The sequence below is a fragment of the Semicossyphus pulcher genome, unplaced genomic scaffold (genome assembly GCF_022749685.1).
Source record: "Semicossyphus pulcher isolate SPU_LCO1_2020_fin unplaced genomic scaffold, fSemPul1.0.p SCAF_8, whole genome shotgun sequence".
Classification (NCBI taxonomy): domain Eukaryota; kingdom Metazoa; phylum Chordata; class Actinopteri; order Labriformes; family Labridae; genus Semicossyphus; species Semicossyphus pulcher.
In genome coordinates, this window is record NW_027211759.1 from 2,126,771 (window position 1) to 2,150,546 (window position 23,776).

The 23,776-nt window shown below is 43.5% G+C and overlaps 1 protein-coding gene across 1 annotated transcript in view; it reads right to left on the minus strand.

Annotated features, from left to right (window-relative positions):
• Positions 1 to 3,353: 3,353 nt before the first annotated feature.
• glg1a (golgi glycoprotein 1a) overlaps positions 3,354 to 23,776 on the minus strand; it is a 44,577-nt gene continuing 24,154 nt past the window's right edge. Inside the window, exons 10-25 of the mRNA XM_069686137.1 lie at positions 22,990 to 23,091; positions 22,645 to 22,798; positions 21,143 to 21,367; positions 20,934 to 20,996; positions 20,274 to 20,387; positions 19,996 to 20,084; positions 18,444 to 18,561; positions 16,525 to 16,617; positions 16,177 to 16,314; positions 15,792 to 15,915; positions 15,448 to 15,590; positions 14,851 to 14,952; positions 13,965 to 14,072; positions 13,663 to 13,783; positions 13,353 to 13,459; positions 3,354 to 6,868 (exon numbers count right to left, since the gene is read on the minus strand). Coding sequence (XP_069542238.1) covers positions 6,701 to 6,868; positions 13,353 to 13,459; positions 13,663 to 13,783; positions 13,965 to 14,072; positions 14,851 to 14,952; positions 15,448 to 15,590; positions 15,792 to 15,915; positions 16,177 to 16,314; positions 16,525 to 16,617; positions 18,444 to 18,561; positions 19,996 to 20,084; positions 20,274 to 20,387; positions 20,934 to 20,996; positions 21,143 to 21,367; positions 22,645 to 22,798; positions 22,990 to 23,091 — 1,969 coding nt within the window. The 3' untranslated portion in view covers positions 3,354 to 6,700. The remainder of the gene's footprint in view (positions 6,869 to 13,352; positions 13,460 to 13,662; positions 13,784 to 13,964; positions 14,073 to 14,850; positions 14,953 to 15,447; positions 15,591 to 15,791; positions 15,916 to 16,176; positions 16,315 to 16,524; positions 16,618 to 18,443; positions 18,562 to 19,995; positions 20,085 to 20,273; positions 20,388 to 20,933; positions 20,997 to 21,142; positions 21,368 to 22,644; positions 22,799 to 22,989; positions 23,092 to 23,776) is intronic.

Sequence of the window (23,776 nt, forward strand, 5' to 3'; positions counted from 1 at the left end):
AACCAAATAATAGCACAAACACGGCCCAGAGGTTCCGTTCAGTGACTGAATTAGCCGTGAGGTGACACCTAGCAGCTCCCACCTGTCACTCAGAGAGGCCACGCCCCTAACGATGCATCACTGTAAGCCTTAATATAATGTAAACAGGTGAGTTGTATAAAGATTCTCCCCGTACAGTTGTCATGAAGAGAGAAATGAGCTATAGAGACCCAAACTGTTTTTTGTACCAGGCTGTAAACATGTTTATTTCTGCTGTAAAGTTTAACATGGGGCTCTATGGGGACTGACTCACTGCTGGAGACAGCCTCAAGTGGACACCAGAGGAACTGCAGCGTTCTGCATTTAGTCTGAGAAAAATAAAAAATGATGCAAATAGTTTTCAGATGAACTTCAAAGACAAATTCTTACTTTTGTAATCAACAATTTCAGACTTTTCTTTTAAGAAAAAGCATTTGAACATTGTTGTTAAGAGAAGGTGTCAGGAAAGAAAGGTCAGGTCAGACTTATGAAAGAGAAACAAGAAGGTGACGGTAATAAAGTTGTATCGAGTCTGAGCAAGTCTTCCTGGGGTTACAGAGAGGAGGGAGGGATGTCAAACCACTGAGTGTCTTTAGCCTTTTAGTAGGTGACTCACTGACTGTATGTATTTAATGTAGCTCATTTCAAGTAGCTCAGAGCTATCCAGGCTTCGTTTCTTTAGGTTTGTTAAAACAGATCTTTAAGACTGCACCGGTATTTGTAGGTGATCAGAGCAGATTAGTGTTTCCATACATCACCGACCTGTTGGAGCACGTTTCTGTGGCATGAAAGTAGCACGCTGTAGACGCTGCTTTACAGGAACATGAGTGAGGGGGATCCACCAGCTCAAACATTCAGGAGGGGTGCAGAACTCGCCCGTCACACCAGACAAAGTCGGTGTGTTCACGAACATTTTACATGTTGCTTTTTCAAATCTGATTTGAGCGACCAGCGTGTCCGCCCTGAGAAGCATGTGTACAAACAGATTTTAATCTCACTTCCACATACGGCTCGGGCTCAGTTCACAAAAATCACATTTCATTGTTTTTTTTTGTTGTCCAGACTTCCTCAAATCTTTATGGATATATGGAAAAGTTTTATTATTTAATTATTCCTCTGATGCATCACTATGACAGTCGAGTCACAGACTTTGGTTAATTGTCTTTTCAAAACAAGGAACAGAAGCATTCGAGGCGCAGACCAGGGTTATTCATGTGTCAGGATCTGTGTGTTCTTTTTTTTTTATCTGCTTCTGAACTTTCTCCAACACATAATAAACATGTTTACTCCGACACAGAGTCATGTGCAGGTTAATGTGTGTTCTGTTCGAGGCTCTAAATCGTCCAGGAGGCACGTCAGGAGACGCTCTGTCGAAGCTGAGAGGTCGACCTGTTTCGGTCGTTTGGACTGAAGAATTTAACACGGCTCTGTCAGACGGCCTGAAGCCTCCACGCTGCAGACAGAACACACACACGCACAGACGACACACACGCAGGCATGCAGTCATGTATGTTTACACTGCGGGTCTCACACACAAGTACAAGACAGAAAACACACAGGTGTACGTCTACATGTAGAGCACACACAGAGTCATACAGCAGTGTGTGATCAGACTGTGACGACGACTCCGTTCACTCTTTATATTCACACCTGTGTGAGGATTTATACATGTTTGTTTATAGATGCTCACACAGGTGTTATTCAGGTACACAGAGAGATAACCAGAGAAAGATTTGTAGAAAGGTTTGAAATTTAATCAGGACAGTTTCAATTTGGAACCAACCTGCGTCGTCTTATGAAGGAGCAGGACAATCCAACAAACCGACGCAGGTGCTTCCCCAGTTTACCTCAGTACACAGTGACATCATCAGAGGGGTTTTTGAAGAGGAACACCTGCACAAAAACACACTTCCATAAAAACAGCATTATCTTAAAGGGGAACTGCAAAGTTTTACACATCAGCACATCATGTGTCGACGAGTTTTAGAGCTCAGCTGTGTGGAAACGGCTTTCGTGCATTCAGAGAGAGCTGTGTGGAGTCTGATAAACATCTCATGTGTAGATCATGGAGGGGCGCCTGGTCCCTTACATGCACCCTGAGGAGACAAGGAGGCTTCCTGGGGATGTTAGAGCACGTTACACAGGTGGATCCTACGCTGAAGTCTGTATATATAAATGCTGCAGCTCCACACGTTGCACACAATTTAAAGTCGCTGAAGCTACAGAACCACAGATTTGTCCCTTTGCGGCTTGTCCATCCTCGTGTCTCTTTCTCACATCCTTGCGAGGAGGAGACGAGAGTGAGAGAAGTGAGGAGACAGGTGAAGATAATAAATCCACCTGGAGGAAGTAAACCCTTAAAGAGTGTACGTTTATACATTTTATCAGACATTCAAAAGTCAGAAAAACCACAAGGATATGAAAATCACGTGCAAACATTTGATTGTAAAAACAAACATCTCCACCATCCTGCAACAAATAAACGAGTAGCGAACAGAGATGTTTGCACTTACAGATTTCGCTGTTTTCTTCCCGTCACCGTCCGTCATTGTTCTTGCTTTGTGTAAAAAGTTGTTGAGGCAGGACAACCATGTTTAACGTGTCCAAATCTCACCATGAACTATCAGCAAGTCCTACAGGAAAGTCTGCAGATATGTGCACTTAAAGAAAGAGGCAATATATGTTAGCGTTACAAAGTCCACACGACTTTGCACTTGATATTACGGCCCTGATCATGCACTCCACAGGATCATGTCTCAAACACTGCAGGTGTGAGAGCGGGGAAAAGGCTTGGGCCGAAAGCACAGGACGCGTTAAGCAGCGTTTCCACCGCAGGAACTTTCCACAGGGACGAGGGAATGTAGAGGAACAGATAGCAGGGTCGAAAAAGTACCCCGTTGACTTGATTCACCTCCACGAAAGTACTTCCTGAGAATACAGGCAGGGAACATTTCTGATTGGCTGAGTGCTCGGAGCATTCACCAGACTAATGTACCTCATCGTCATGGGACTTTAGACTCCAGTTTCAGACACCAACAGGCACCTTTGGTAGCTTTTGTCGGCCTCTCTATACTTTCTCTTACTTCCTGTTTGTGTAATTTCCTGCAGTTTTTATGAAGGACAAGGGAGAAGGAAATAGTAGATCTGTTGGGGACTATTTTCAGCAGCGGATGAATCTACATTTGGTGATTTAGTGAGTATGTGAGGCAGCAGAACAGTGCGAGATTGAGTCCAAATACATTTAATAGAGCTCTGTGGCACAAAGAGGATTTATTTTCATGGACTCGTTAAAAATAAGAGAAATATGTTCTTTAAAAACAGACCGGACGACAGGATAGAAACCTTGCAGACTTTATTATTATTAACAAACTGTCCAATTTTCATCTGTACAGAACAACAAAAAGAGAACAGAAAAGTGGACAGGTGAAAAACAAAATCAGATGATCCGGAGCTCCATGATTCAGACACAAAACATCGTTTACAAAAAGATCTTTTATCATCACAAACTGAAAAACCTAAATGTTCCAGTCGCCATCGCGCGTGACGACGAGAACGGCGAGGAACCGAGCGGAGATCGCACAGCATCTGTGGGCAACACACACGCACACACACACACACATCATCAATCACGCACACTCTCAGAGGCCCACGTGCTCCTCTGCCGGTCGTTCTGTACAGCGGGATCCCTCGGTGGGACGGCGAGTAGGCACGCTTTGATGACGTCAGATGAAAAAAAAAAAAAAGGCATTTCAACGAATCAGGACGTCTCATTTACAAGCAGGAGGGCAGCGCTCACCACAGCAAGCTTCCACAGATAGAAAACAAATAAACAGGTACGTAGTTTACAGTATGTCGTCACTCAGTATAGTACACATGATCGAGCCGGGGGAGGGGACTGATTCTCCGTAAGTGTTTCAGGGCAAACGAGATCATCTTCTGGCTTCACGCCGAGACCAAAAAGCTCGTGATTCTCCGACGAACGATTAAACCGAAAACCTCGACCGCCTTGTTCCTCCGACATTCACCTGTAGGCCGAACAAAACCACACCCAACCAGAGACAGAGACAACAAAGTGATTACACAAATCCAACACCTGAGCCAGCTCGAGTCACTGAAGACGGTCTGCGTGCCTGCATTAAGAGATCTGCCATATTTGCTATTTAGAGTGCATTCACACCGACAATATTATAGAGCAACATAAGCACCCGGTTACATTTGTCACCCTTAATGGCCGCCATGTTACCTATGTAGCGGAAGTGGCGAGCACACTGACGGCACAGATGGCTGAATCATGTGAAACAGGGGATTCATATGAGGAAGTAAAAGTCACAGCGCGTTTATTTATTATTTGATTATAAAACCAAATTCAAGTCAAGAAGAATCGGGGGGAAATTTTGTGCCCATTTTCACTCCGACCTTTCCTTTTCGGATTCTTATTCATTGTGAAGAAGAAGAAAAAAGACGACGTAGAAGAAGAAGAAGGAGCACTCGTCTTTTGCAGTAATTGCAAAACAGGCTCCTTTAGTTTAACAACCGTTACACTGCACGATGCAGTCTACAGGTGTGATCACACAAAAGGAGAAGCACATTTTCTCCCTTCCAGATATTTCACTCAACAAAAAGCCATCATATTGGGGTTAAAAACAACCCCTGGAGACACACTCAGCTCGCTTAACCTCCCTCCTCCTCCTGAGCTGTGTCTGATGAACTCTCCTGCTGCTTCCAGCTCCTTCAGGCTGACCAGTGCCCAGTGTGATGAGCTGTTAGCTCGGATCAGTACCAGGATTTCTGGATGGACACCAACTACCGGCGTTCTGTTTCAGCTGTGGAGCACCTGTCCGTCTGTCTCCGCTGAGTGGCAGGTTCACTGTATCTAGCAAGTCACACGTGGGCCGAGATCTGTCTCACTACAGCGCTATGAAGCCACAACAAACAGATGTTACTGAGATTTAATGACAATAAACAGGCTGAGAGGATGCTGAGAGAACTACATCAGGATGCTGAGAGAACTACATCAGGATGCTGAGAGAACTACATCAGGATGCTGAGAGAACTACATCAGGATGCAATGGAGTTCGGTTCACTATTTCTGATGCGATTTCAGGATGTCAGGAGAATCTCAAAGCCGACGGTTTTTACTTAAACTTAAAGAAAATTCTTGTTGGAGTTGGAAAAATTTGCTGTTTGCAAATGTGTTTCATTTGCAATAATCGGCGTCTTTGTTTCTTATTTTGTTTGTAACTGCGCTGCACAAAATGTTCGCTATGAATCTGCCTACCAAAGAGGCGTTCACAGCCATATGGAATACAATCAGCCCGCTAATGAGGCAGGTTGATGTCGGAGGAGGCCAGACCTTCGCCGCCTACAACCTCCCCCATATCCCTCCCTCTCCCTCCTCCCCCCCTGCAGGAAGGAGGGATGCTCGCTTTATGAAGAAAAAGGCAACGAGAGAAACATTCAAATCATAGAAAAAAAAAAAACTTTGACCATTAGTAAACAAATAAATAAGGCTATGACAAAACAATATATATATATTTATAGATATAAAAAAAGAACGAAAAATGTGCAATGATTCCAGTATCATCTTTACACAAAATGTTCACATCTCTATAATAATCTAGAATCTTTTCATTTCTTTAATCTGTTTTTTTTCTCCTGCATTGCTCTGAGCTTTAAGTACCAACCAGCCAATAAGAACAGCCCCTCAGTGAACGAAAACATCCAGTTCGCCCAGTCTGTCCTGCTCCACCCAGTCCTGGAGCAGACTGGGAGCACGGCAACATGGTGAGTGTGATGCCAGACAATGTGGTGCATTTATGGCACAGGTTGGGCTGGGAAAAGAGAAAACTGTTTTTAAACTGCATGAGAGGAGAGTTCCAGAAAATAATAAAACACTTCCTGTTGTGGGAGGAGCTTAGGGAGTGTTTGTGATGCGGAGGGTTGGCTGGTTGGCACCGCCTGCCTGGCAGTCCCATGGCGATAAAATCTAACACACACACATCAGCAAAAAAAAACAAACTTATCCAGAGTCAAACGAACCCCCGAAAAACCCCTTTAGCAGGAGGACAAACAAGATCAATATGGTGGTAGAAAGACAATTTAGAGCACACACACACTCGCACACACACTCTCTCTCTCTCTCTCGCACACACAGACACACATACACACACACACACTGTAGTCATTAAAATACTGGAGTCAATAAACAGCTCTATACATGAGCATTTCCCATCCCAATTTCTACACATTTACACTTAATATGTTTCAATTCACCTCCCTCTCCTCCCCCTTTATTTGAACTTTGACCCCTGTAACCCTACAAGCCTTCCCCCTTCCTCTCCTCACCCCTTGCCCCAAAGCTGGAGTGATACTGCATCTGCATCTGTCGAGGTGGCGGGGTAAATCTGCAGGAGGACTGCTCAGGAAGAGAAGAAGAAAAAAAAGATGAAGAAGAAGAAGAGTGGGCGGGGCTCATGTACAGGAAGAGCAGATGAGTCACTGATCAAGCCCACTTCCTCCTGCAGGATTGTGGGTAATGTCATTCCAGCGATGGCAGAAAATAAGCCAGGAGAGTAAATGAGGAGGGGGGAGGAAAATTGGGGGGGAGGCGAGAGGGAGGGTTATTTTTTCGGCCGTGGTCGTTTCTCCTGTGGGTGTGTCCTGACCCCGGAGTGGGCGGGGTCTACCTGTCCTTCAGCTCCTGAGTGACGCGTTTGGTGAACCTGCCGCAGAGCAGCCCCATGAGGAAGAGCAGCGCCACGCCTGCACCAATCACAGTCAGGATGTAGTTCTTGGACGGTGATGTCATCACCTGCATGGCCAGGTCTGAGAAGCCCTCAGCAGGAGCCACCTGACAGGAAGTGAGGATGGGAAAGTGTTCAGTTCCTGTTACCATTATTCTTCTACATGCAGCTCATCTAAAAATTACCAAAATAAAAACTCTTTTAAAGCAGATTTTATACAACTTTTAACAGATATTCATTCAGTCTTTTAAAAACTGACTTTATGCAGAACATTCAACAACTACCAAAATAAAAGGTCTTTTAAAATAGATTGTGTACAGTCTGTTAACTCCATTTCAAATTAAAAGTCAAATTAAAACTGATTAAATGTGAAGTAAAGCCCATTTAAAGAGGATGTAACAGAGTTCAATCAATTATTTTCAAAATAAAAGGTCCCTCTGAACTGATTTAAAACAGTTTAGAACTGGGCTTCCGGTTTAGCACATGGAGTAGTCAGACGCACGGTGAGATCGCTCTCCCAGACACAGAAAAACACGACGACAGCCAGAGACAGCAGCGGCAAAGCGGATCAGGTCGGCATGGCGCCTGTAGACATAATTAAGGCGATTAACGATCTTAAAACTGATCTAAAAGGCGATAACAATACTCTGCGACAAGAAATCGCTCATCTTGGACAAGAAATCAACGGTAAACTAGATATGCTCGGGGCAGAAGTACGCAATCTATCGGACCGAGTGGAAGAAGCAGAGTCCAGGGTGGAGAGAGTCGAGAGTTGGGCGACCGAAACGACCGAGGTCCTGAGCTCCTGTCTGAAACAGCAAAAAGCCCTGCAACTCAAACTAAACGATCTAGAGTCGCGCTCCAGACGCAATAACATCCGCATCTTTGGAGTGGCAGAAGGCGAAGAGAGAGAAGACTCGGTGCCAGAGTTTGTCGAGGCGCTCATCCGGAGCAAGCTGCCGGTCCCGGACGGCATGGAGTTAAACATACAACGCGCACATAGATCCGGCGCTCGGAGACCCGCTCCGGATAAATGTTGTGGTTCTTTATATTGTCTGATTGTATGTCAGACTCAGACCGGGCCGTGGGTCTCTATAACTATATTAATAAATAATACACACGGAGGCGAGGTAACTTCACGTGCTTTCTTTAGTGGCAGCTCAACAACAACCAAACAAGCATGAGCAATCAATCACAGCACCTGGAGTGCCGCAGGCTAATATAGTCGAGCATCGAACGCTCGATCAGATACACCACAATAAACCCCCGAGAGCATTCATAATCAATTTCCAGGAATTCGCAACCAAAGAACGGGTTTTAAAGGAGGCGTGGGAAAAAACCAAGAAGGAAAGGATCCAGCTGAATAACAAGACCCTTTATTTTGATCATGACTACACTGCTGAGGTGGTCAAGAAACGCAAAGAATACAACGGGATCAAAAAGGCTCTGAAAGTGAAAGGAGTTCGATTCCAAACACCATATGTAAACATGCGCATCCACTGGGAGACGGGAGCCCGACTTTACAACAGCGCGAAGGAGGCGAGAGTGGAGCTGAGGAGACGCGGAATCACAGTGGAGGAGCCGACGCCGGCCGAGGGAGAGACAGACTGGGGAGCACGTCTGGGAGAGCTGCTGGGGTCGTGGACGAAGGTAACGGGACATCGCGAGGCAGAGGACGACGTCACCCGGAGAGCGCGGAACAAACTTCAGAGTTTCCAGAGTGATCACGGTACAGCTCAGAGATGATCCCCAGCGCAAGGGAGGTAAAATCATCACAGGCTGGTAAGATTACTGCCACTACGAGACTGGAATACAAGAATTGAGCTGGACCAATATCAGGCTTTATACGGGCTTTATTGTTAATAAATGTCTGGGAGTGACGACTTAATGTTCAAATGACTTACGTTGGACTTTAGGATGGTAGGGTTAGCGTTTTCATATGGCCTAGCCATCCTATGCATAGGGCCCTATCTCAGTCATAGGATCTACCCTCGACCCACCAACGGGGTCTTGGTGAGGAGTTACTTCCTCCCAGTTTGGAGGTCTGTTCTTTACTATGTTCAGTTGACTTGTTTTTGTTCTACTGTGTTATTTGGGGGACAACACTATTACAAAGCCATTCACATTTTTTTTTATATTTGAGTGATAATGTCACATAATTTGAAAATAGCTTCTCTGAATGTCAACGGCTTAAGTAACCCGGTCAAGAGGAGTAGGGTGCTAGCGAAAATGAGGAAAGATAAATCCCAAGTAATATTTCTACAAGAGACACACATGTCAAAACCGGAACACGAGAAACTAAAAAAGTTTGGGTACTCCAACACTTATTACAGTTCATGTAAAAATAGTAGAAAGAGAGGGGTTGTGATAATGATATCTAATTCATTGAACTTTGACCTGATTAAAGAAAAAAGAGATGATGACAGTAGATATATAATAATCAAGGGCAGGATGGACAATGTCCTGGTCACTTTTGTAAACGTCTATGCTCCTCCCGAGAGGGACAGATCTTTTTTCAAAAGATTATTCGACCTGATTACATCTGAGAGTGAGGGAATCCTTATCTGTTCAGGAGATTGGAATACAATTTTGAACCACCAACTAGACACAACAAGCACGAGCAGGCATGGATCCACAAAATCAAAAGACCTAAACATTCTGATAAGAGAGGCAGGCTTATTTGATGTGTGGAGAAGTGTCCATACAAGGGATAGGGAATTCACCCATTACTCAGCCACATACAAAGTCCACTCTAGGTTGGATTTTTTCCTGATGAATACTATAGATAGACACAGGGTGCATGAGTGCACAATCGGAACAGCAGACATATCTGACCACAGCATTGTTTATCTAAATATCCATTTAAACAGCAAGCCAAGGAATACCCTATGGAGGCTGAATATTGGACTTTTAAACAATAAATCAGCAGTGGAAGAAATTAAAAAAGAAATTACTGTATGTATAAATGATAATAAGGATGACCAGGTCGACCCAACTATTATTTGGGACACGGTCAAAGCAGTTATGCGAGGGAAGCTAATATCACAAACAGCTTATCTCAGGAAAATCCGTAGATCAAAATATGATCATTTAGAGAAGGAATTGGAAAAATTAGAGAAACAACGACCCAAAAATGACAATAAAGATACAATAGGGAATCAGATTAAAGATATAAGGAAACAAATAGAAAACTTAACTAACGATGAAACAGAAAATAAATTGAGATTCATAAAGCAAACCTTTTATGAATCAGGCCCAAGGGCGACACGAATATTAGCGAGGCGTCTTCGGACGCAACAAATAACAAATTCAATCCACAAAATCAGGGACCCTTTATCAAACACATTAAAATATGATCCGGAAGAAATTCATAGAATCTTTAAAAACTACTATGAGACCTTATATTCACAGCCTGAGAAGGTTGACGAAGATAAAATAAAACAATTCCTGATTTCACTGGACCTCCCCTCAATAGGCTCAGAGCAAAATAGACATTTGACCGCTTCTATTACAAAAGACGAATTAGATAAAGCCATAGGCAGACTGGCGACTAATAAGAGTCCTGGGAGCGACGGCTATCCAAATGAATGGTACAAGAAATTTAAAGAAGTGCTTGCCCCGGTACTATTGGAATCTTTTAATTGGACGCTTGAGAAGGCTATAGCCCCACCATCCTGGAGGGACGCTGTCATATCTGTCATTCCCAAAGAGGGGAAAAATAAAGAATACTGCGAGTCATATCGCCCAATATCGATTCTGAATGTAGATTATAAATTGTTCACATCCATTATCACTAAAAGACTGGAGTGTTTTCTGCCTGACCTGATACACGAAGACCAGACAGGCTTTGTAAAAGGACGTCAAACACAGGATAACATCAGGCGCACTCTTCATATTACAGACCATGTCAATAAACACCATACAAGCGCTGCCCTGATCAGCGTAGACGCTGAAAAAGCGTTTGATAGGGTCAGCTGGGATTTTTTGTATAAAGTACTAGAGAGGATGGGATTCAGTGATAAATTCATTAAATGCATAAAGGCATTGTATACTGACCCATCAGCCAGAGTTAAAATTAATGGGCACCTGACAGACACTTTTAAACTGTACAGAGGGACACGACAGGGTTGTTGTGCCAGCCCCGCCCTCTTCGCGATTTTTATCGAGCCACTTGCTCAACTAATTAGACAAGAAGTCGAGTTGACAGGAATCACGAGAGCAAGAGATGAACACAAGATAGGTCTATTTGCTGACGATATAATTACCTTTCTTCAGGACCCAGATACAACGTTTATTAAATTAGTAAAGATAATGGAAGAATTTGGATTGATGTCGGGCTACAAGTTGGATATGTCAAAAACTCAGGTTTTAACTTTTAATTACAAGCCAAATAAAGAAATCAGGAAGAGATATAATTTAAATTGGAATACTAAGTCATTAAAATATCTAGGAGTGATAATAACTCAAGAATTCAACAGAATTTATGAGACAAACTACAAACTAATAAACGATCAAATTCAAAGAGATGTGGCAAAGTGGTCAACATTAGTAACGGATTTCAGCTCAAGAATCGAGGTGGTCAAGATGAACCTCTTGCCTAGGTTGTTATATCTTTTTCTATCACTCCCAGTTAGAGTACCTTATTCACAATTCTCAGCATGGGACAGGCTAATATCCAGGTTCATCTGGGGGGAGCCAGGCCTAGGATAAGATTCAAGACTCTTCAGCTAGACAAAGAAAATGGAGGATTGGCTTTGCCAAATTTGAGAGAATACTACTATGCTGCACAGTTAAGATACATAGTATATTGGTGCTCTCCGAGTTATCAAGCCAGATGGAAGGACATTGAGATGAGCCTGGGCCGGGCTCCTCCACAGTCAAGGTTAAGTGGAAAAGAACATATGGATCTTAAGGGTGAAAACTCGATTATGAGAGAAACATTTGAAATATGGTATGATGTGGTTAAAAAATATAAGTTAACAGGGGACTGTAAGCTGTTGATTTGGCCTTCTCACACCTCTAGGTTCAGACCAGGAACGTTAGACAAGACCTTTGAAAAGTGGAGAGACAAAGGAATAACAGCTACATGTACATGATGTACATGATAAGCAACATTTCAAATCATTTAGACAACTTAAAAATGAGTTTGGACTGGAAAATGGAGATTTATACAGATATCTTCAATTAAGACACTTTTATGAGACAGAAATTAAGAAGGAAATCTCACTGGAAGGGAATGAGGTGGTTGAGGTGTTGACAGGTGCTTACAAGCAAACTCCTTCAAGAATTGTCTCTGTACTGTACAAGGGTTAATTGAAGCAACAGGGAAGAAATACAGTGTATATAAAAGTGAAATGGGAAAAAGAATTGAATATTGAGTTGTCTGGGAGTGATTGGCAGTCCATGTTTAAGACCCAACATACATCAACGAGCTCTAAAAGATGGAGGGAGTTTGGTTGGAAAAATTTAACACGTTTTTTTATTACACCAAAAATTAAAAATAAACAATTAGGACGACAACAATACTGTTGGAGACAATGTGGGCAACTGAATGCCAACCACTCTCATATATTTTGGTCATGTATGAAAATACGGTCATTTTGGGAGGGGATTCTGAGAGCCATGGGCAAAATTTTTGGATATAATATTCCTGATGACCCCCGGTATGTATATCTAGGACTGACACCAGATGATGTATTAGGTAAAGAAGACATATACCTGTTTAAGATCCTATCTCTGGCGGCTAAGAAAGCCATTACAAGAAGTTGGCTGAGAGCTGACCCACCTGGACTGAGCCACTGGCTGGACATTGTGGAAGAAATTCGATCAATGGAACAAATGACCTACAGCTTACGAATCAAAGCAGAGCTATATGCTGTAAGATGGTCAAAATGGCATCTCTATGTGGCAAAGTAGTGTTTACCCCCCTTGTATTTTTGTGTTTTTGTATTGATTGGAAAAAATAAAGTTTAAAAAAAAAAAACAGCTTAGAACTCGATTTCAAATTAAAGGTCTGTTTAAAATCAATTGTATGGATTTAAAAAACATAGTTCCAGAAAGTAAAAAAAAGAAGCTCCTTAAAACAACATTTGAACAGCTTGTTTACACAATTTCAAATTAAAAGTAACTTAAAATTGATTTTGTGCAACTCAATCAATACATTTCAAAATAAAGCTCCACCTCAGCTCAATTAAATTAAACGTTTTGTTGCTCAATTCTTCAAACCTTTAAACATGATTTTATGCATCCTTTTAATAGATTCACTAAATTAATTAAATAACACCGTAAATTACATGCCTTTCAAAGTAAAAGCTTTCTTAAACAGGATTTTACGGAGCTTATTTCATGGAATAAAAATGAAAAAATGCAAAGGTTTTCATAAAAACACTTTAAAGTTAAGTGAAGGTTTTTGGGTAAAAAATAATATAGTTAGAAAACATTGCGGGCCCTACTTAACTCCTCAACCTCCTACAGAGACTGGAGCTGATCTGCAGAGCGTATGTGTGTCAGCATGTCACATCCCCTCCAGCTGTGTTTTCACAGTGTTCAGAGGGTTTCACTGACAGGCCGAGGACGCTGCGGTTCATGTACCTTGGCAGCGTAGCTCCACATGTCGATGCGATCTTGAAGCCTCTTCTTGCACTCCGGCTGCAGACGAACACGCTTGTCCTGCAGAGCCTCCATCAGGCACGACATCTCTGAGGAAACAGGACAGAAAACACACGTTTTTAAATGTTTGTTTGTAGCTGCACAGAGGACAGATGATTTAGAGACGAGGGATGAAGTCTGATTTTTTAAATAACATAGTTTTAACTCTGGGGATGAACTGATAAAAAAAACCTGATAAAACTTGTTTCAGCTCTTTTTATAATGTCGTTTGTGTGTGCGTTTGTGGACTCACGGCGCCCCTTGCCAGGTGGGATGGCTGCACACTGGTGTTTGATATCCAGAGCGCAGGCTGTGTGAAGGACGGGGTCGACGAAGATGTCCGCCTTACTCTCCTTCAGCATGTTCAACACCTCCTGCAGGAGGAGGAGAAGCAGGAGGAAAGGAAGAAATATTAAAAAGGTTGAAATACGAGCAGGAAAACAAAGGAGTGGAGGAAGCTGCTGTCGTGTTAAAGGATGTACAGATTTTACATCACGACGCAGGGATTTACTCTCCCCGTCAGTGGTCAGTGAAGGCAGCAGTGAGTTAGTTTACCTTCTTGCATCCTTCTTGTTTGATCTTCAGCAGGTTCACCTTCAGACACTCCTCCACCTGCCCCGTCTGCTCCTGAGCCGCTGCCTCCTCCGGACACAGCGAGGAAATCTGAAAACACACACACACACACACACACACACACACACACACACACACACACACACACACACACACACACACACACACACACACACACACACACACACACACACACACACACACACACACACACACACACACACACACACACACACACACACACACACACACATTATTATGTGCTGCCATTAACTGTATGAATCTCATGCTTCATCCGGATCAGTCTGTGTTAATTCATCATGTCTTGATATCTGACACATTGAGTTTCAGACACAAATGGAGATTTGTGTGCATAGAGAAGTTTTTAATTTCTTTTTTAACCTAAAATACCACAAAAAAAGTGCATTTGTTTCCACTTCTCAGCTAATTAACCAGTCGATCGTCGCCCTCTGCTGGCCAGAAGGCCACACTGCAACTAAAGTGAAAGGATTCCAAGTGACTGCGGTTTTTTGTCCACAGTGTGCAGCTACCCTGCTATCTAACAGCCATCTAAAAGAGCTGTTTTAACAGGAAACACTTTCAGACTCATCCTGATATATGCTCAAAACTTTTGTATGATTTGATGGATATTATTTTTAAAAATGTTACAAAAGTGATTTTCTACACGCTCAACAGGCAGGAACTGAGATACAGACTAAAATAACCCCCCTTCCCCCTTTTGGCACAACCAGATTATTAAAGACTCGTTGTTACGGTGATTCTTCTTCTTACATCACAGACTCTTACACTTCATTATTTACAGTATAACAGTAGCTGTAGCTCAGTAAGAAATCAGAAATGTGTGAACCTCTTGAGTGCAGTGGAGCTGCAGCTGAGGGTCCAGTCTGTAGTCCAGCGCCGACTCCTGCAGGATGACCCGGATCTGATCCTCACAGTCTGGAGACAAACGCTGCCACAACACACCAACACAGAAATGATGTGATGTTGAAGCCTTTAAACAAACACCATGTTTGTCCTGGACACAGACTGTATAAAAAGATGGCCGACATGACAGCCAAACCCTCTCTATCGCCCCCTGCTGTCTGGCTGCAGTATAGCTCATAAAGCCCGCCTCCTCCATGTTAACAGATGGGACATGAGTCAAACTATAAAATCAAAATACAGGCCCGATAAATTTTTCTCAAACATGGTTTCTGTCATTATAGTTAGTTCTTATCATGCTGATTTATGTCACAGTGTTCATTTTTCTAACAAGTTTACTTTAATTAGTTATTTGATGCTATGAAAAGGGGGTGTGGCCTCATGATTGACAGCTCTGTTGACAAATGGGGCTCCTGCAGCGTTCTGCACAACGAGAGGAGGTGGAGACGCATCGGCCATCTTTTTTATACAGACATTGTTCCTGGATGTGTAATTTACAGTGTATAAGTTCAGTGTGTCTGACCTGGTCGGCGTATTTGAGTTTGAGGCAGGAGATGACCTGACCCTCCAGCTCGCTGTCGGCCGTCGCCTTGTTGAGGATGGGCTGACAGAACTTTGGGATGTCGGCTTTACAGGCTTTCCTCAGGACCGGGTTCAGCCTGTAGTCTGGACACACACACACACACGCGCACACACACACACACACACACACTTTCAGCAGCTGTACTTGTCGTCCTGCTGTAACATTCTGACTTTTTCCTACATTAAAATACAGAGTGAGTGTGAGACCTCTAAGTGTGTGTGTGTGTGCGTGTGCGTGTGCGTGTGCGTGTGCGTGTGTGTGTGTGTGTGTGTGTGTGTGTGTACCTGTGTTCTGGGTGATCTGTCTCTTGGTGATCATCTGTTTGCACTTGGGATCCATCAGCTCGCTGTTCTTGTTCTGTTTCAGACACTGGAGAACGTTCTTTCCCTCCGACTCGGTGCAGAAACGCTGAAACACACGTTCCCACCAAACTGACGTTACAACCAGGAGCAAACACAAAACTCTGATGCTGACCCGGAGAGTCGACCTGCGCCAGGAGCTGAACTTTACGTTCATTTAAACAATTAAAACGCCCAAAGAAAGAATTGCGGGACATTTGAAGGACCTGCGGCTCCCCTGGTGTCACAGTGCAATATGTAAAGTATGTTTGAATCCTGATTATAATATTGATATGATTCTGATCATGTGACTCTGGTTTCTGTGGCCTACCCTGATCATGTGCTTGCAGACTCTCATCAGCTGGTAGTCCAGTTCAGGATCCACCATCTCCACCTCCTGCAGCTTGAAGATCCTCTGGTGGCAGCGCTGAGTCAGCTGATGCTTGTTCTCCTTCAGACACTCGGTAACCTACAGAGAGAGAGGGAGAGACAAATTGGAGGATAAGCGCGATGTGATGCAGAAAATATTTACAGAAAGAGAAACTACGACTGACTCTAAAACTTTTACATGTTTCCTTATGTATTCTTGCATGAAGTCTGAGTTGCCAAACATTTTGAAACAATTAGGTTTTTTGAAGTAAACAAACTAAAGCGTGTGTTTGTGCATGCAGCTGCTCACCTGTGCGTTCCCAAAGGCCACGTTCTGACACAGCCTGTTGATGTCCTGCTTACAGGAGTCGTACAGCTCCGGCTCCAGGCGGATGTCCTCCGACTACAGAGATTCAGGGAGGATTTGGTGGATTTACAGAAACTTTTAAATCCGTGCAGAGAAGGAAGAAGAAACTCAGAGCAGCTTAAGAGAGACACAAACATCAGAGCTCGGCTAAGAGGAGCAGAAGCCGTCAGATCAAGTGTTTGAAAAATGAGCTGAAGTCAGTCTGAGCTTCTGCTTCTTTGTCACTCTTGTTCTTGTAATCATGACATGTAAACACACAGCTAGAAATATACAGGTTTATCGGTTTCTGTTTTCTCTCAATACGACTTTGTTTTAGAAATGCAAAGAACCTTTAAAGGATCTTAAAGATGATCCTCTATGAACTCCCTCTGGTTTATGAAACGGAGAAACTGTCAGGTTTGTCAGAGATGTTGTTAAAAAGCAGCTGAAGCATGAAGCGAATGTGTCTCAGCTTTCTCAGTTGTAGCTAAGACATGTCTCTTTATGGCGGCATTAAACCGAACAACTTTCAAAGCAAATTTACTGTTGAACCTATTTTCACATGTCGGAATAAATCATACATTTTTCCTGGAATTGTGTCGCGTCATAAAGCTGAAGTCGGAGCGGTCGTACGGTGTGTTCAGACCAAAAGCAAACAGAATTTCTTGCATGATGAAGTGACACGTAAAGGGTAAGACCCAAACCAGTGGCAGCCGACGCAAATTTTGGTGTGAATGATGTAACATATTTGCTTCATATGTGTCGCAAAGGCCAGCGTTTAGATTTCCTGATTTCCTCGAATGCATCAAAAACGATGGATCTCATGTTACAGTAGTGTTCTTCTCCTCTTGAGGACAGACCTGACAAAGCTTCATGTTGTTCCTAATCTGCATCATGATGTTGTTCTTTCAGCAAACTGAAGAGCCGTTAATTAAAGTCGATCACAAGAAAATCTGTTTCTGTTTGGCTTACTGCAGCGGGATGAAGCCCAGAGTGCAGCCTCTGTGTAACTTACTGTTTACAGTGAGACTGAAGCCCCTTTTACACTGCCAGTTCAAGATGGGATTATTACGCCTCTGGTACGTTTTGTCTTCTATGTAAAACGCACAGAGGCTGAACGCTGGGGCGAAGTCGTTCCGCCTCTGGGCCGCCATCGGGGGTGTAACAGAGGCGAAATGGCGTCTGTGTAAACTGCAGAGCCGGCTGGGCCGAACAGCGCCGTGTGTGTATTTGAAGCATGCGATGTTTGTTTACACCTCGTGTATACTTTTATTCCACAACGCCGGAACGCTGTAAAAACACACAGTGGGGCGGCTTAACGTCGGCGTTGCTTGGTCCAATGTAAATTGACAAAGGCAGCATGACGGCAGAGCTTCGTTACGCCGCTGACGCGGACCTGCAGAGTAAAAAAGGGCGAGGGCACAGACAGATGAACGGGCGCTCCTCCGGGGGATGGAATGAACCAAGAGATGACAGCGTTTATTTTGCAGACAATTTCTGCTTCGCTTTTGATCTGAACAGCCAAATGATCCCACCCTCAAACTTGCTCAAATATTTTTTTCTGCTTCTGGTCTGAACACACCTTAAAGCTGCGACTAAAGTGTCTTTAAATGTGAGAGGTTGCAAGTCTTACATCTTTTCAAAGTCTGTGTCTGAGTACGTCATGCATTGATTACAAGGAAAATCTAAAAGGCTCCTGCATTCAATCATTATTAAAACTACGTGTTCTTTTAGGTTTTTAGCAACAAGCCTGTCAGAGTGAAATGTTTTTTAGAGTTCAGTGTGGAAGCGCTCTTCTGTAGAGCTCCGAGCACTCAACCCTGTCCAACACCTTTGAGATGAACAGGAACACAAATTGTAAGACCGCGTGTCAGTGAACGTACCATCTCCACCTCCTCCACCCGCAGCTGTTTGCGACACTTGACGGACACTCGCTGCTCCTTGGCGTCCTGCAGGGTGTCGTTCCTCACCGTGGTGCTGAGGCAGATCACGACGTCGACCCTGAGCGACAGGAAGACGACAGGTTAGAGACCCGGTCTGACCTCCATCTCATACAGCGAGTCTACGGCTGCACGATGCACGACACAACTGACATTGTGACAACTTTTTATTCTGTGATATTTATCGAGATATAAATAAAAATACAGGAAATTATACCAGATAAAATGAGTGCGTTTTCATTTACATACAATTAACAATCACACTTTTATTATTTGGGACTTTTAAATCTTCTAACAAAACAAACCGTCTCTCCTACTTTTATCACACCTGGAGTCAGCGACTCTGACAGCCGCATGAAGAAGTAGAGAGAGTTCAGGTGGAGCGTTCCCTTGTACAATAAATACAAACAGACGTGTGGGCTGCAGTTGTGTTTCTTATACAGCAAGTCATCCTCCATTTCTAACGATGTGTTTTGTCAGCGCGATCAGCCACGTGACATTTGCTTTTGGAAATGAAAACTCACGTCTCCTACTTCCTGTCACCCACCGTTTGGGCGCTGCAGGTGTAGCTGCTAGAAGCAAACACTGTGCAGCACGTCTGCTCTGTTACCAGCCCGTTTATGTGGGCACAGCGTTAACGAGCACCGTGGCTCACTTATAAGCTGCCACGTGTAACTGAAAGCCTCGATCATGCTTGACATGGTCTGTGATGGCAGCAGCGACGCGTACAACTTTACAGATTACAGGCAGGTGACTCACAGACTCTGCAGCTCAGCGTCAGTTCACTCTGTGCTCTGGTGAAGAGCTGCACCGATGTGACATCAGCTGGGTCTTTGTTGTTGATAAGTTGTGAAAAACAAGAAAATGGAGTTTTCATTTTGCACTGAGCAACAATAAAGTAGCAGCTTCACAATCGCACCTCCTGCGATGCATATCTGCACACTGCAACAGCGATTGTTCAACGATTTATCGTGCAGCCCTAATTCAAAGTGACACAGGGTCAGCAGCGTTTACTAAAGTCTCCGTTTAAAGGACCCTAAAACTGTGTAGTGAAGTGGATCAGAAGCATAAACATGGCTGTGGGTGTGGCCTCAGATCCGTTCACTGCTCCAGTCCAGCCTTAAATCTAAACGTCTCCGTCAGCGTTGGAGCAATCTGCCTGACTAATGAGGCTCTCAGAAACAGTGACTCCATGTGATGTTGACTTTTATACGTTTACCATTCTCATCATTCATTATCCTTATCATTATCATCTTCTCTCTGCTGTTCTTTCATTTCTCTCTTTTAGCTTTAACTTTATCACCTGAACTTGATATTCTTTTGCTTTAGTTTGGCCTCATTGTTGCTGTTTCTGTTGTTATACTGTCTTCTGAGTATCCTGCTTTTGCTGTCAAAGAACCTAGTTTATAAAACGTTCTATAAAATGAAAGGTATTGTTGTTATTATCAGCTGCAGATAAACACTGTTGTTTGTGTGCGTTTCTGTGCCTGCTTACTTCTTCTTGATGTTGGGACACAGTTTGAGGACGTCCTCTTTGCAGGCCGTCTTGAACTTGTAGGAGAAACGGAAATCTTTGATCTGAATCTGTGGACAGAAACAGAGAGAAACCTGTTAGGAATGGCACCAGCATTTATTACTGCAGGCTTGTGATTACTATTTTGAAGTGAAGAAGAAGAAGTGAAATCTCTGAAAATGGCTTGTTTGTTGCAGCCCTGATTTTGTTCCTGTTGACCTGAAATATCATGAAAAAACATTCATCCTCCGTCTGCTCACCAGCTGGAAGTGCGTCACTCCCACCGAACACTTCTCGTTCATCTCCTTCTGATGTTTGTTCTGAACCAAACACTCCATCAGGTCGCCCGTGTCGATCTGATTATCAGCCACCTCCTGACGGACGGACCAGGAGAAAGAGAAAAGGTCAGTTTAGGTGGTTTATCTTTTAATTAATGTTAGACCAAATAACTAAGAAGTGGACGATGTGGATAAACTCCTCAACCCTGATATGTAGTGTAACTCTGAGCTATATCTTGATGATGCACAATAATTAAGAAACAGTTTATGGATAAAAGAGTGCTCTTTGTTCTTTGAGTAAAATAAACCCTCATAGATTATTTTAATTTCTAACATTTCTTAATATTATTAGAGTTCAAATCAGACAGGAAGATAAGTGACAGCTCTTTAAACTCTCTGTCTCTGTGCTTCTTACTGTCTTAATTATGTTAATATTGTATTAACTCTTCATCAGTTCATTCAAATCTCTCTGCTTTCTTCTGAAACATCTTTCTTGGATGCCAGTTTTTAAACTTTTGACCTTCTTAAATCAGATGTTTTGATGCAGTTGAGCCAAGAAATGTTTAAAAAGAATTCTTCCACTTAATAATTTCTAACTGGATTTAAAACTATGACACAGTGAATTCCTCGGTGCACACTCACATGGCAGTGGGCCTGGATGACGGGTTCACAGGCTCGCATCAGCAGCGCCTCGATCTGAATATCCTGAGGACAGAACAAACAACACAAAGTGTTCAGTTACACCGAACAGGAACACAAGAAGTCTCTTTTATCTAAACTACTTAGAGTGTTGCATTATTGGTAGAAGCAGCAGCCGCAGCAGCAGCAGGCACAGCAGGTGTGGTGGTCACCTCTGACTCCAGCTCCGTCAGGTTTCCCACCACGTCTCTGCAGTCAGACATCAGATCCTCCAGGTGGTCCTGCAGACACTCCAGCTCCTGGCCCGCCTCCGTCTTCTCGCTGCACCACTTCCCCAGGTCGGTCATACAGCGTCTCTGGAGCTCAGGGTCCAGCTTCACATCCAGCGCCCTCTGGTGGAGAATCCTCTGCACCTCCACCTTACAGTCTCTGGAGAGCTGCAGGAGGAGGACCAGGTGGGGTTAGTCTCGTTTACTTTAATTGTTGAAGAACACTCCTTAAATCTGATTCTCCACTCCAGATTTCTTTTAAAAGTCGGCTTTTAAAGAGGTTTGCAGAGAGACGCAAAAATTGTAGTATCATGCTGTTTAACAAACTAGCAACTACAGCTACGTGCAGAGCTAGTTGTGATACACCTGCAGCTGATGAGCTAAGGGCTAACATGCTAGCCTTTCCTTACTGGGCACAGACTGTAGCCTCCAGGTCCAAAGTGCCTTAAACCTGCCCTCTTTCATATTGCCAGCAGGGGGCGTCTGCTTGTGTAGAAGTCTGGGAGAAAATGAGGCGAGCTTATTTAACGTGTTCCTAATGAGTTTGTGGTCTTAATCTGTAGTTTCAAGTCTTCTTCAACACAGCATGATGTTCATTTAGTCACTGATGCTCCATTTAGAGTCACAGAGACCAGAAAGCAAGGGAGGGTTTAGGGCGGGGCTACCTGTGATTGACAAGTTGCTACCACAGAACCCCAAAAAACATCTTCTCTTAATTTTTTGCAGATACTTTTTGTTTGATGACTGTTTTTCTCTAGCCAAATTTAGCCTCCCATTAATATCACTGTTACTGTGAATTATGGATGAACCTTGCAAACCGAGCTAGCTCTCGTGCTAACTCATAGATCACTAAAACAACATATTCGGGTGGAGTATCACTTTAAGGACAGCAAACATGTAAAACATCTGATTGTATTAAGAACATTTTCTTCAGTTGATTCATCAGCATAACCAAGTTTGTCATCATTGGAGAGTCACATGGATTCTTCACTTCACTGCAGTAATTACTCTTTCAATCATCTCCCACATGCACAGGTACAGGATGAGAATTACAGAGCACAATCACAGTCTGCCTCGGTGGCAGGCATGCCCAGTTCCCCCGTGATTATGGTGATCAGCATCAGCTCAGCAGCAGGACGTACTCACAGTCACACCCTGGTTTCCTGCTTCAGACGCTCCACCTGGGAGCTACGAGGATATTCTCTGGTCAGTGAGCACGATAACAAGCTTCCTGCACATCGCTGCAGTTTTTATCATCCCTGCATACTCACTATCTCCTGAAGTACATTATTAATGATATTCTCAGTTTGAGGATTTAGCTGCTGCTCTCAAGAATGATGTTTATCCTGTGAGTGAACTGTTACTTTAAAGTTCAGAGATCAGATCAAACTTCTCCGTGTTTGAACGGACGGAGGTGTGCCGTTTTAATAGGTGCAGACACTCACCCTCCGCCCCTGCTCCACAGAGCGGTAGGCGTGGCGGTACAGGCAAGAGAAAATGGCGCCGGGCGGCATCATCTCGCTGGTCTCGTTCCAGCCGTGAGTGTGGCAGAGCCGGGCGGCGTCGCCCTGACACTTTTTGTACATGATGGGATCCAACCTGGGAAACAGCACAGGGAGGAATGATTGACAGCTGGATCTGCCTGTTTTCTGACCTGACACTGACGTTCTGCTCCGTCAGAAAACAGTTTCACAGTTTTATGTTTAGCTTTCAGAAGTCAAAGTAAAAATGAATTCAAATAAAGCCGCATATTTTTTATCTTGTGAGGGAGGAGGATTAGCAGCACTTACTTCCAGTCTCTGGCGATAAAGTACTGCAGCTCCAGCAGTCTGTGCTCACAGTCCTCCACCATCTTCTCAGTGTACAGATGCTCCATCAGACACGACAGGATCCTGCAGGGAACACAAATACAGGGGTCAGAGATTTAAAGTTCAGTCTTTATTTAGACAGTTACAGACATACACGACATACAGAGCAGCACATCTTTTACCTAAACGTGTTCTCCGTCACGATCTTAGAAAAGTGAAACCAGCAGCCATCAAACATTTGCTGTATAAACACGTGTATACAAAATATACACTGCCTGGATTTAACTAAGCAAATAGGTGAGAGCCTTCCATCGGAAAACTACTGCAGTGATTAATATGTTTCAGCTGGTTAATTAACCCTAACTGATGCAGTGAGGAGCTTCTCATTTCTTAAACAACCATGTCAGAAGACGTATCTTGTGGTCGTGGAAAAGGTGCAACTCTGTTTCAGAAGGCTGAAATCATTGTCCTGCATCAAGCAAGGAAAACAACTAAGGAGATGCTGAGACTAAAACTGGGTTAAGAAGTGTCCAACGCATTATTAAAACCTGGAAGGATAGAGATGAACCATCATCCTCAAGGAAGAAATGTGGTCGGAAAAAAATCTTGAATGATCGTGATCGGAGAACACTTTAACATTTGATGAAATCAAATCATAAAAAGTCAAAAGTCGAACTCACGGCGGTGTTTAACAGTGAAAGAGAACTCAAGGGACTGGGACTAAACAGCCGTGAGGCCTTAAGAAAACCGCTCATCAGTGAGGCGAAGC